The sequence below is a fragment of the Cannabis sativa genome, chromosome 4 (genome assembly GCF_029168945.1).
Source record: "Cannabis sativa cultivar Pink pepper isolate KNU-18-1 chromosome 4, ASM2916894v1, whole genome shotgun sequence".
NCBI classification, from domain to species: Eukaryota; Viridiplantae; Streptophyta; class Magnoliopsida; order Rosales; family Cannabaceae; genus Cannabis; species Cannabis sativa.
This window is the reverse complement of record NC_083604.1, coordinates 71,153,987-71,167,623: the sequence shown is the minus strand read 5'-3', so window position 1 is coordinate 71,167,623 and position 13,637 is coordinate 71,153,987. Positions and strand designations below refer to the sequence as shown.

The window sequence follows — 13,637 nt, the reverse complement described above, 5'->3', positions numbered from 1 at the left end:
ATGCTAAAACTTATGGTTGGAGAGCTTTAGCAATATATGTACTCTTTCTTGATATTATTTGAGAATAATTTGTCCTATTATTTATATAATTTAGTACATTGATATTGACAGATGGGTCAAGTATCCTATAACAAATTTATGCAAATTGTTTGTAAGGAAAGAATAATTTCTCAAGTACAATAACACTCGCTTCTATTCCAAGATAAGATATTTATAAAGAATAATACTGTTTGTCTAGGTAAAAATAGAAATTTTGAACTAGGTAACACTAGTTAAATCAGATTAATGGAAGCTAGGTTTTTTTTTCATTTATAAATTATAAATTTATTAAAGAAAAAGAAAACAAATAAAAAGGACAGGTCATTGTATTATATGTAATAACAACCACTCACTACTCATATCATAAGAATATATTCATTTTACCTTTGTGAACAAGTTTAAATTATTCATATCAGACATACTCATAAAAAGACAACTACCAATACAAAATTACACAAACACAAGTTATTTATTTATTTATTTATGGGATTTCTATATACAATAGATTAAAATGAAATGATTACCATAGATTTTTAAATTGCACCTCGAACTAAATATGGACAGCTACTAAAATGTTCAGTTCCCAAAGAAAACGACCATACAAATATTGGGTCAGCCTCAAAATTTTGGAAACAATACACATAATACTTACACTTTAAAATACAAAAGGTTTTTACAAGATCAGTCATCAGTGCAAAATGTGGACAAGAAAAGGATAAAATTGTCTTTTTGCATTTGTTGGGTGCCCTTCAAAAGGGAAAAAGAAGTGTATTCGTCTTGTTATAATATTACAAAATTGAAAAGAAAAAAAGAAAAGTGTTAAAGCATATGCCCTTATACGTGTGCATGTTCCCCACAAAAGAGAGATGTAGATAGGTCGGTGGATCAATCTATACAAGTAAACGTTACAACCTTTTTATCCCTTATTTTTATTAAATTACATAATTAACCTCACCTCCCAAATCCCAAAACTTAAATATTCATTTATTATTAATTTGATCAATTAAAAATCCTAAATTACGATTTAATGCTTGTCTGTCCCATCAATCTCTACCGTCCATGCCGGCCACTATATGAAAAAGAAAGAAAAAGGACGAAGATCCTAAAGACATATCACATCTAAGTACACGTGGAAGCTTAACAAATGGACCACACTGGATGGTTCTTTGGTCTGGTTTGTAGGAGATTTTAGCTTATATAATTAACAAATAGACCAAAAGAGACATTAACGTAGCGAGTTGTGATTCAGTGTTACATGGTCATTATCGTACATTTAATGGGGAAAGTGAATCTTTTTGTGCCACGTGTCATTCTCACTATAAAAAGAAAGAAAAAAAATATTATTTAATTAACTAATTCGTTTATTTATATATTTTTTTTCATTTAAAAAAATAAATAAATAAAAATGCGGCTGTGTGTGACGTGAGCTTGGGGGTTGGGGTAAGCATCCCAGATCTTGCAGCCAAAAGAAGCTTCGCCTAATACACCACACCAGAGAGAGAGAGAGAGAGTCAGTCTCAGTCTTCTTCTTCTCTCATTCGATATTTCGATTTCGTTTTCTCTAAAATTTTTCACTATTGCCAAAGAAAATTAAGATAAAGAGATGAATTGGGTGAAAAAAGTTGAAGAAGAAAAGAAGAAAATAAGAGAAACCCAGAAAAATTCACTATGAAATTTCGTCGTTGTTGTTGTAGTTTCTTCTTTTCTATTCTTCCGTTTCTTTTAACCTTTCCCCACGTTGATTCTTCTTCTTCTTCTTCTTCGAAAAGGATCGTCATTGATCGTGATTCTAGTTATTTTGTTGATAAATCTAATAGAAGGATTCTGCATCAGCCATTGTTTCCGGCGAGTTCAGCTCCACCGCCTGGAACCGACGACACTGCCACTCCTCCACCACCTCCACCTTCTCCGGACGCTTCTACATTACCGACCCCTGATCAACCATTCTTTCATGAGCTGCCCAATAACGGGGCAACCCCAGATCAAAGTCAACCGCCTCCTACTTCTTTATCTTCCAATGGCTCCGTTCCAATCCCGACGGCGACTCAACCACCTAAGCCGATTAAGAAGGTCGCCATTGCAATCTCTGTTGGAATTGTGACTCTGGGTATGCTCTCTGCGCTGGCTTTCTTCCTCTACCGTCACCGAGTGAAACACCCATCAGAGACCCAGAAGCTCGTCGGAGGAGGCACTGGTGGACCGAATTCTCAGACCTTTATTGAAGATTCTAGAGTTCCACCATCGAGCTTTCTATATATCGGAACGGTCGAACCGAATCGGGCTTCGTTAAGTGAAGCCAATGGTGGTGGAGGAACAAACAGAGAAGCCCCGAACAAATCGCCCTATAGGAAGCTGAATTCGATAAAGAGATCGGATCGGTATCGTCCGAGTCCCGAATTGCAGCCGTTGCCACCGCTAGCGAAGCCATCGAACATGAATTCGCCGTCGGCAATGTCTTCTTCCGACGAGGAAGAGAGCCGGGACACGGCATTTCACTCGCCGCAGTGCTCTTCCGCTAGTTACGAAGACAGTTATTACTACACACCAGTTTCTCGTCAAAGTGCTAATAGTACTAATTCAACGGCGGCAAAAAGTTCAGCTCCTAATTCAATCCCTCACTCCAAAAGAACTTCTCCCAAATCACGGTTTTCCAATTCCAAACATGGTCCTCCTCCGCCACCACCACCACCGCCAGAACTTTCTAACGAAGGCGAACAAAGAAATTCATATCTAAAAAAGCCCAAGTTCTCAGCTCCGCCACAGCTACCGAATTTCCCGCGTCTTCAATCAACAACCAACCAACCAATACACGTGTTAAGAACAGCCGTTCCACCACCCCCACCGCCACCGCCACCTCCTCCGCCCCCTCCTCCTTCGCTGCCGACGCAATCAACATCGAGGAGATTCGGAGATTCGGAAAGGGTCGAGCCCGAAAAGACAACCCAAGTTCCATCGAAGCCTCCAATATGGTCTTCAGTACCAAAAATGGCAACAGAGAACGGTACTGTAAAAACAGAGGAACCGGTTTACAAGGAAAACGGCGGTGCTTCTGAGGTTTTTGATGCGGAAGAGTCAGGAGGGGCAAAACCCAAGTTGAAGCCACTCCATTGGGACAAAGTCAGGGCGACTTCTGACCGAGCCACTGTCTGGGACCAGCTGAAAGCTAGTTCTTTCCAGTGAGTCGACTCGGAACGATTTTTTGTTTTCAATGAGCAAAAAGCCTTTACATATAGTTTTGTAATTTTTAATGGGTATTTTATTTTTTCCTTTTCAGATTAAATGAGGACATGATGGAGTCTTTGTTTGGTTGCAATACTACGAATTCAGCTCCCAGAGAGGCTGTTAGTACCAGAAGATCGGTTCTTCCCCCTGTTGAGCAAGAAAACAGGGTTTTAGACCCAAAAAAGTCACAAAACATTGCCATTCTATTAAGAGCTCTGAATGTAACAAGAGATGAAGTCTCTGAAGCTCTTTGGGATGGTACGTAATTTCTTTTTTTTTAGGTGTTTATTTATTTTTATTGATTAAATGCATAACTATTAACATCCCATATGTGATTGAAGCTTTATAAATAATTTCATAAATTACATGGTAAGTAAGTTTTTACTATAAAAACAATTTGGTAGGGAATTGGAAAAGAGAAAGAGGGCACAAATCAAAATACGAAAATTGGTTGAAGATTTTACATGTGATGATCATCATTACACAAGGAAATAATAGAAATAACTATTATGTTTCATAATTCAGATGCATTATTAATCATTATGCAAGTTTTTCAATTATTGAGAAATGTGAAAAGGAAAAAGTGAAACACGGTAAAACATAAATATGAAAGACCCAAGAAATCATATAACTGCTGTAAAATGTAAGAGATGGTATTCAGATTTCCAAGCCTCCTTTTCCCCAAATTGCCAACGTAAAATTAATCATTACAGGGTGTATGTTCTTTTTAAAATAATAAATAAAATCCTTCTATTTACCTCTAAAGTCTGGCATTTTCTTCTTTACAAACCAAACAAACCATCATATTTAATATTTATCATTGAATCAACTAAAGACTTCCTATTGTTGCCCAACTCTTTAATGATTTTACTAGCTTTTTCCTAATACTAGGCATGCTCCAACCTATCATTCCATCTTTATCTTTATTTATCTTCATAGTTCAGAAGGCATCTTTCTGGATAGCAATGAATTTGATTTTTTTCCCCTTTTCAATAGGTTAACTTTTATCCCTTTAATTTATGAAATGAAGTTCATGTTCTACCTAGGCTCTTATCCCTTAATGCAGGGCACATTAGTAGAACAATATCCTGTAGCTTGATCAACACTTAACATCTAAGTAGTTTTTCCCCAAGAGCAAACCGTAGCTTATATTCCAACTTTTCGCGGTCATCTAACTGCACATGTTGTGTTAGGAAAGGCTGCATATCTACATCAGCACCAACTCTCCATATAAATAACTCTGATGCACATGTATTAGTAAATTGATTTATGTAGAATTGTACCTATACTGTATGTCAAATGAATCTAAATGGATGTTGGTCATACAAACAACTTTTCTTGTATTTTAGTATATTATCAGTCTGCAAAGAAAAGAAAAATCTACCAAACAACAGCCTCAGCATATCAGTCAGTTAGAATTCTGTGTAGTTTGCCATGGTAGATGGTTTGCGTATTTGAACATTTTTAGGTCTCTTATTCTCTCTCTTTGCTGATTTAGCTTGTGTGATTCATGTGTTCGACAAGTATAGGTAATCCAGAAGGTTTAGGTCCCGAGCTTTTGGAAACTCTGGTAAAGATGGCTCCAACAAAGGAAGAAGAAATTAAGCTTCGAGATTATCAAGGTGATATGTCAAAATTAGGGTCTGCAGAGCGCTTTCTCAAGGCAGTGCTTGATGTACCATTTGCCTTTAAACGAGTTGAAGCAATGCTATACAGAGCAAATTTTGACTCCGAAGTAAATTACTTGAGGAAGTCTTTTCAAACCCTTGAGGTATTTTTGTCACTAGTCTTACAGCTAGCTTCATGTCGGTGTTTCATTTTCATGTCTGTACACTCAAATCCTCTGCTTATATGTTTTACAGGAAGCAAGTGAAGAATTAAAGAATAGCCGATTATTTTTTAAACTTCTTGAAGCTGTTCTCAGGACAGGAAACCGAATGAATGTTGGCACCAATAGAGGTGATGCTAAATCGTTTAAGCTTGATACACTCCTAAAACTAGTAGACATAAAGGGAACCGATGGAAAGACCACATTGCTACATTTTGTGGTCCAAGAGATTATTAGATCAGAAGGTGCCGGTGGTGACTCCACAAATGGGAATGTTCAGAACCAAATGAAGGATGAAGAGTTCAGGAAACAAGGATTGCAGGTTGTGTCTGGTTTGAGTAGGGACCTTAATAATGTGAAAAAAGCTGCAGGAATGGACTCCGATGTCCTTAGCAGCTATGTGACAAAGCTAGAAATGGGGCTCGAGAAAGTCAAACTGGTTTTGCAGTATGAGAGGCCAGAAATCCAAGGGAAATTCTTTAGCTCAATGAAGCTGTTTCTAAAAGAGGCTGAAGAAGAAATTTGTAAGATAAAGGCTGATGAAAGAAATGCTTTGTTCCTTGTAAAAGAAGTCACGGAGTATTTTCATGGTGATGTGGCCAAGGAGGGAGCCCATCCTTTTAGAATCTTCATGATTGTTAGAGATTTTCTAGCCATACTGGATCAGGTGTGCAAGGAAGTGGGGAGAATGCAGGACAGAACAGTAGTTGGTTCAGCTAGATCATTTCGGATATCATCAACGGCTTCATTACCCGTACTCAACCGCTATAATGTGAGACACGATACCAGTTCAGATGATGAAAGCTTGTCACCTTAAATATGTGAATATAAACCTCATGAAACCTCTTAGGAGGAAGATTAGAGTACTTTTCCCTTGTTATTGCTCCATCCATATTCAACTAAAGAATCAGAAAGCAATTTTGAAGGGTCTCTCCCATCATCAACAAATTCCCACTCCTTGCTAAGAGGGTACCCATCAGTTTACTAGATAAGGCTCCTGAGAAGAGAGAAACGTTTTGTATGGAAAAAAAAAACAACTCAAATAACAGAGATGAGCAGCCATCTTGAAGGAAAAGGCATTGGAGGACAAGAATTTACAATCAACAAATGAAGTGCATAGATAAAATGAAGCATTGTTTCCTCACTCATATATAATTATATATATTTTTTATCCAATCCTACACATATTCAATAGCAACAATAGATTTTTTTTATCATTTAGATCAGATTCCCACACATAACAGAACGTTTTGATTTCAGCCACGATTCCATGCTCCCCATTTGTTTGATTATTCATTATTTTTAGAAATAAGGAGCTTTATATTTTAAACTTTAAGTCATTTCCTTGCTTTCTCATCTCTTCTGTGTATTAAATGAGTGAACGTATAAGAACAAAAGGAGTCAAACAAAAACAAAAGAAGTATGGTTGATGGGATTGGGAAACATAGTAAGGAACGGCCAAAACAACTTTAGAAAAAGCAAAAGGGTTTCTATCAAAACTTAGTACAAAAAAATGAGTGAACCATTCAAAGAAACAGGACAAGTAGTCCAACAAGTACAAAAGACTACACAATGTCTATTTTCATTGTTTTATGGCTTTAGACAAAGTGAAATTTTAAACTAGAGTCATTTTTACAAAGAGCTTTGGATTTGGATTGGACTACAATTAGATATTAGTATGGAGTAGTAATGATCTTGGGAATGGTTATGGCTAACATGCCAGAAATGGGAAAGGCCAGTGTACAAATCAAAATTTAAAAGTATAATTTGAAGTAAAAAGGATATGAAAACTAGGAATCAAATTAATACAATGTTTATGAGATTGATGGTGTGAAATAAGTTGTTTTTGACTTGTACGTACGTAACTAAGGACATTGAAGAATGGTAACAAAATAGTCTTGTGTTACAAACAAAGAGGTGAGAATAACAAGTAAAAAGGACATTGAAGAATGGTAACTAAATAGTCTTGTGTTACAAACAAAGAGGTGAGAATAACAAGTAAAAAGGACATTAAATGAAGGACAATGACATAGTTAAACAATTTGTGTCGTAGAATCTGCAAAGCAATTTGTGTCGTAGAATCTGGGTCAGTGTAGTAGACAAAATTGGTCTACAAATGTTCAGTTTTGTCGCTTATAGTCCTAAATGGACGCATATTTTCATTATAAAGACCACCAAATTCAGTTGGTTTTGGTCCATTGAATCTCTTCATGCCACCAACAACTCCTAATAAAACCTACCAAAAAATCTCCGTCTACTTCAACGTCACCATCCCTTTTTTTTTATATATATATTTATAATATCACTTTTGTCTTCTAAATTTTTTTTTGAAGAATATAAGTAATGTCAAAAATATAATTCAAATATCCAATTACATATATAATTGACTATTTTGAATTTTATTTCAAATTTTATAAATTATTTAAATTTTTTTAAAATCAATAAAATGTTGAATATAACTATAATGTAAAGTCTCATATAAATTATATAAAAAGTTGGTTACTAAATAAACTTGTAATATTTTGCTATGATAAATAACCTTATAAATGGTGTGACCTATTTCGGTCTCTCATGCATTCGCCACCAATACATAATCACTATTTTCAAAAGGTATTATACTAAAACTTTTTACCCAAAATCTAAAATGCTTAAGCTCTTTACAAATTATTTTTGCAGTAGCCAAGATTAGAGGGATAGGAAGACTGAATCTCAGCTTCAAGGTTCATAGATTCACAATCGTGAGATCTTGAGGGTGTGGTGACAATTCGTGCTCATGAGTGGTGTTCGTCTCACGTCGAGGCTTAAGTTTCACAAGTAAATGTCAAGTCTAAAAGCATCTCTAACAAAGTATTATAAAAATAGTATAAATATATTTTTAGCAAAATTGAACTCTAATAGTTATGTATAATATATGATCTAAATTTAGTAAATGCTAAAAGTTGTACAAAATTTGACACAAAATATAGTATGACAAAACTTACACCACAATAAATATCATTTTTTATAAAATGCTAAGAGGCACCCGTGGTACCTAGTACTCTCCGTGTCTTATCGTTATTGGTACAATTAAGTATCGAGTCTCATATAATATAAGGTAATAACTTTTACAGGATATCGCTAACGAATCATAAGGCATCACCTCTAGATGATGTTAGACACCACTGATACTCAATAACAATGCTCATTTTTTATTTACTTATTTGTCACTCATCAATGCCTTTAAGAACTTTTTAAATTTTATTTATATAGTTAATAAGAATTCTGTACAATTTTAATCAAAATTTAATATATTTGTTAACGTTTTGACATTTTTTTAAAAAAAATAAAGTTAATTTACCTTTAATGTATTGAAGTATAATTGTAAAAATTGAGCCAAATATAACTTTAATTTATTTTTTGAGCCAAATTTAATAGAAATATTACACCACCTATTGGAGATGGTCTAAACCCAACCCATTTTGTAATTGAGTTAAAAACTAAAATCAAAACTCAACTCTTTTATAAACAAGTTGAACTTAGTCGACTCGTCTAATCCGTTTATATGAGAATCGTACTTAGTTTTCGTTAACTTTCAGCTCATTAACTTATTTATAACTAGTTTTACATGTTTACAATCTTTTTATGATACATTTACATTTGTGAGCAATTAACATGTTTAGCTCCTATTTATTTACTTTAATATTGTTTAGGTATAATAAATATATTAAACATTAGAGTGTATATTTTTAATAAGTTGTTGCCGGATTATTTTTAGGTTTAATAAATGAGTTAGTTGTGTCACACAAAAATAACTCAATCTTGTTTATTTTATGTGAATTTCGAGTCATATTATCGTGTCTGACCAATTTTTCGGCCACTAGCCTAAAACACCCAATAAATAAATAAATAAATAAAACACATAGCATCATTCTACATACTACAAACATAGCATCATTGTTTTGTGAAGAAATTTTAATTTTATTATTAATCTGGTTATGATTGGACTACATACTACAAACAATAGCACTGACAATGGAGATATTTTACATAAGAACAAAGTAGACATCTTGCTGTCATGAAGATTTGACAGTAATTGCCCATGAAAAAAATGGCCTTCCTGAGAAGCATTTTGTTCTTAAAAGTTTCTCCACTAAAATATTCCACTTTATCTCTTCTTTCTTACTTTGTTTCCTACTTCTCTCCTTAAAAGTCCTGAAATGTTATACTTAAAAGAGTTAGTTTCAACTATGAAAAGGTTTTCTCTTAAAAACAAAACAGTGGGCAATGTACAAATATAAGTATTATAAGGAAGAAACTGAATTACAAGACAAAAGAGAGAACAAACTAACAAAACTACTAACCTGCACAAAGGGACTCTACAAACATCAGAATCAGCACAAAGACGAGAATGTAACTCCAAAAGTTGCCACATTCTCTTGCAGTGGATACAACCACCAGGAACTCTCAACTTACAACTCGAAAAATGTCTAACAAGCGATTCAAGCCCCTTACAGGCTGCAAAATTGCAAGGATTTTGGTTCACTTTAAAGTCCTTATCATGTGGACCAATTGTTCTACAACCATCTTTACATATATGTACAAGAGCCTCCATAGCCTCACATAGTTGCAAGTAGACTTGTCTCTCTTTTGTGTTTCTTACTCTCTCCTTTTGCCTCTGAGAAAAACATAAAGATAAGAAAGAATATGAGTAAATAAATAAAAACCTTTATGATCTTTACTACCAATTCTAATCTCAAAGAGCAAAGAACAAAGAACAAAGAACTAGCTAGTTGTTACTTACATGATCTTCATCAGTGATGAATTCTAAGAGTATTTTTTCTAACACCGGATGGCTTTGCTTCATTGCTGTCCACCCTTCTGTAGCTGAAACTGACTTGAAGTTGTTGCAGATCATACGGTGACAGACGAAGCTAAGGCGAGGCGCGTCGCAGAGCAATGCTAGTTGAAATATGTCAACCACATTTTCTGTGTTGATCATCATCAAACCATGCTCTATCTTCCTTTCACACTCTCGTTTTAGCTGGGGAATTACGTACACATGAGATAGCACCAGCAAGTGTAAAGCAAATTCATCCATTTCTTCTTTTGCATAACTACACAAATTTAAGTTTTCTCAAACATTCAGTTTTCATTCTTTTGGAGTACATAACATAATCTTATTACCAAAAAAACTAAGTTATTTCCTGTAGTTTTGTAGGCTAACTCTTCCAAGGCTTAGTTCTAAAGTTATGTCTACATCACAAGCCATATATTAGATGAAAAATATCACTAAAACTGGGTTATGCCTACTAACTATGATATGAATTATAAGTCTTTAGATGAGAAGGAAGAAACTAATTACATACCAGGAACTGTATAAAAATCGAATGAAGACTCGAACTGCTTCAGATGGAACACCAAGCATTGAAATTGATCGTTGATGACCATGCTTTCTTGCTTGTTTTAACATTTCTCTTAAAACAGGAGAAGCCATACCCTGCCAAATATAATAAAACCCCAAAAAACTTCAATATTTCATTCTATTCTTGTATACACATATTGAAACAAAGAGTCAACATAGTAACTTACAAGAACATTGGAGTGCCCATAAATGATGCTGCCATTCTCAGTATGAACACACACATCTGCCCTGTAACCTTCATCAAATAAGCGATCCCACAAGTCTGTTGTGGCTGATGAGATACAGTGGTATCCACCCATTACTGACCTCTTAGAGTAAGTGGTTGAAGGCCCCGGGGGCGGCAGCGGCGGTTGCGGTGTTGAACATGTTCTCTTCTCAAAAGGGTCAGATCCACCCTTTACTACAGTTTCCATCTTCATCAAAAATGTAACGGCTGAAATCTACACAAGTTATGACAAAGAACAAAATCAAATTTGGTTCTTGTACTCAACTTTGGAGGTATTTGAAGGGAGATCACATCTCATATGTATCAAATAAAATAAAATTAAATAATCACCGCATTACATCAGCCAAAGCAAATATCTAACCAAATTGATAATGCACGGTCCATTTTTTTTCGTGGGTCCGAACAAAATATCAAAAATGAAATCAAACACCGTGTTTCAATCAATAACACAGAATTTCAAGAACCAAAGTAGTAGTACTATTACTAATACTGGACTTTGTTAAGGCTTGTCATAGTTTTAATCTAAATGAGCCAAAATATTCTCCATCGTTCAAGTTGGTGAATAATGACAAAAACCCTTTAACCAAATTACTATATTAGTCACTTTCATTGCCTGTGTCGACAACTTGTTAATAATCATATGTTAAAATTTTCTCTGTTTTAATCTTTTGTTTTTTTCTGATCAACTTGGGACCATTCTCAATTCAACATAGGTTAAAAATAAAAAGGCAACAACCACCAAATGTGAAAAACTCGAAAACAACCCTCTCTTTGTCAAAAAATTCTGCTCCATAATGAAAAATTAAATTTTTGAAAAAGAAAAAGAATTGAGCTGTAGAGAGCTCTATGTTGTCAGGAACAAAAACCAATCAAAATAAAATAATTCCTTGCAAGAGAAAATCAAAGATAAAGAAATAATACATACCCTTTAATCTTTGTTTGTGTATGTATGTATCAAAATTTTCTTATACAGAGTGACCCCAAAGCCCAAAAACTGTATATCTGTGTTTATATTTATAGAATGAAGTGTTGAAAGAAAAACAGCCTTATCATCTGACAAAAAGGATGATCTTTTTCTGGATTATAGATAGAGAAAGTATGAATGAATGTAATGAATAAAATGTGAGTTGAAATGGAAAGAAGAGGTTTTTGAGATTTTATTATAAATGAGAGAGTTGAGTTGTGATTGAATGAATAAAGAAATAAGAAAGAGATAAGAATATAGTTATTTTGGATATTGATTATGGTTGTGCTGAATCGGATACACATCATCCAGTGAATGGTTCTTCATTAGATCTTACTAATCTCTTACTTAACGCGCTTTACCGCGTTTGCGTTGGCAACCTCCTCATAATAACGCACCTTAATACGGATCCTATTTTACTAACTCTCCAACTTTTCTACTCTGTTTTTCTTTTTCAATCTATATAATATTTCTTTAATTTTTTTTTTGTAATATCATCATCCACCTAATGCTGAGCTGGAATTTTCATTTAAACTTTTTTTGTAATATTATAAATTGTAATTGTAATGAATAAATTTATTATATATTTTTTTTTTGTTTTTAATTAATATAATGATTATTATATTGAGTACGATTAGGTCAGGTCTTATGTATAAGCGAGTTAAGCCCGTGTCTAAGGCCCACTCATTTTAGAAGGTCAAATAAAGAAAAATATATTTTAAAAAATATACATATTTTTTTATTAATTTTTAAAAATACTATTATTTTTATAATAAAAGCCCATATTTTTTTTACCTATCGTCCATTTCAACTTAAGGCCAACCTGAGTATGATCATTAATATAATTCTTATTAGAACTATATCCTATTACAACATCTTTAATATGAAGTGTTATAAAAGAAGTGTATTGTAACATTTTAATATATTTTAAAAAATAAGCTTTAATGATATTACAAAAGATGTGCTAAATTTAATAAATATTAAAAATTCGGCCAAATTTGACATAAAATATAACATGAGCTTATTTTGTGTTAGATTGTACAACAATAAATATTATTTTTTAATTTATTTACTTTCTACAAATTAATAAACTATATTAATGAAAAGTTTTTTAATATTTTCTTCATTTATTTAAATAATTTTTTATATAATTTTAATAAAAATTAATAATGTTGATTATGGTTACAAGTTTCGTCATCCTAAGAGCTTCTTATTATTCCAAAAAGAAGTTACGGGAAACTTGGTGTTCATCCGAAAAGATTTGTTCATAAAGTTGTGGCCAGTCCAATGGTTCTTCCGGATAGCTTGTCATCAATCCGGAGACATACTTCGAGATAGCTTGTTGTCAGTCTTGAACGCACATCTAGAATGGGTGTATTCTCTTCCAATTTCTCTGTACTGAAAACCTATTTCTGAAGTTGATGTGGAATTTATTGTTGACGCTGATTTAGAGAATTTAAGGCAGCATTAATTAGCAACGATAGAATCAGAGTTAATTTTGACAATAATAGAAATCTATAAATAGCTATTACCTTTTTAATCCATAAGGAATCAGACCATAGGACAACTTGAGTGAAAATTGTGATTGTGTAAGGTTAGAGTGAGAGACTCTAAACTAGAGAGAGAAAGTTTATCTTGTAATCTCTGTAATAGTTTGAAAAGATTCTTGTAACCTTGAAAACACAAATATCAATAAAGACATGGTTGTTGTTGTTCGGACCGAGATATAGAGCATTGCACAAGGCTCCAACTCGTTAAACCTACTGTTATCTTTTCTTTGTTTTACTACTTTAATCTGTTCTTTGGCTCTTGTAATTCTTTGATAGTATCGTTCTTGATTGTGTGAGTGTTGGTCCAGTATAATTACATCGAAGGTGATTGATTGATTCACTACAAATTAGTATTAGAGCTTGGTTCATAATCATGACTGCAGCGAAATATGATGTGAAAAAGTTTA

The 13,637-nt window shown here is 33.6% G+C and overlaps 2 protein-coding genes across 4 annotated transcripts; one reads left to right on the top strand and one right to left on the bottom strand.

Annotated features, from left to right (window-relative positions):
• Positions 1 to 795: 795 nt before the first annotated feature.
• On the top strand, positions 796 to 6,423 carry LOC115714706 (formin-like protein 6). Its single transcript, XM_030643466.2, has 4 exons — positions 796 to 3,215; positions 3,314 to 3,519; positions 4,791 to 5,032; positions 5,124 to 6,423. Exons 1-4 carry the CDS (start codon positions 1,708 to 1,710, stop codon positions 5,904 to 5,906), a joined length of 2,739 nt encoding a protein of 912 aa, XP_030499326.2. The 5' UTR covers positions 796 to 1,707; the 3' UTR covers positions 5,907 to 6,423.
• Positions 6,424 to 9,025: 2,602 nt separating this feature from the next.
• On the bottom strand, positions 9,026 to 12,049 carry LOC115714588 (BTB/POZ and TAZ domain-containing protein 4). 3 transcript variants are annotated; one of them, XM_030643329.2, is made up of 6 exons: positions 11,642 to 12,049; positions 10,658 to 10,930; positions 10,435 to 10,565; positions 9,870 to 10,182; positions 9,430 to 9,743; positions 9,026 to 9,280 (listed from the first exon to the last, which is right to left on the bottom strand). In XM_030643329.2, the coding sequence occupies exons 2-6, from the start codon at positions 10,907 to 10,909 to the stop codon at positions 9,142 to 9,144; spliced, it is 1,149 nt and encodes a 382-aa protein (XP_030499189.2). In that variant the 5' UTR covers positions 10,910 to 10,930; positions 11,642 to 12,049; the 3' UTR covers positions 9,026 to 9,141. The 3 variants fall into 3 exon arrangements, with proteins under 3 accessions (XP_030499189.2, XP_060970862.1, XP_060970861.1); XM_061114879.1 differs by having other exon boundaries at positions 9,026 to 9,743; positions 11,642 to 11,912; XM_061114878.1 differs by lacking the exon at positions 11,642 to 12,049 and adding an exon at positions 11,078 to 11,577 and having other exon boundaries at positions 9,026 to 9,743.
• Between the last annotated feature and the right edge of the window lie 1,588 nt (positions 12,050 to 13,637).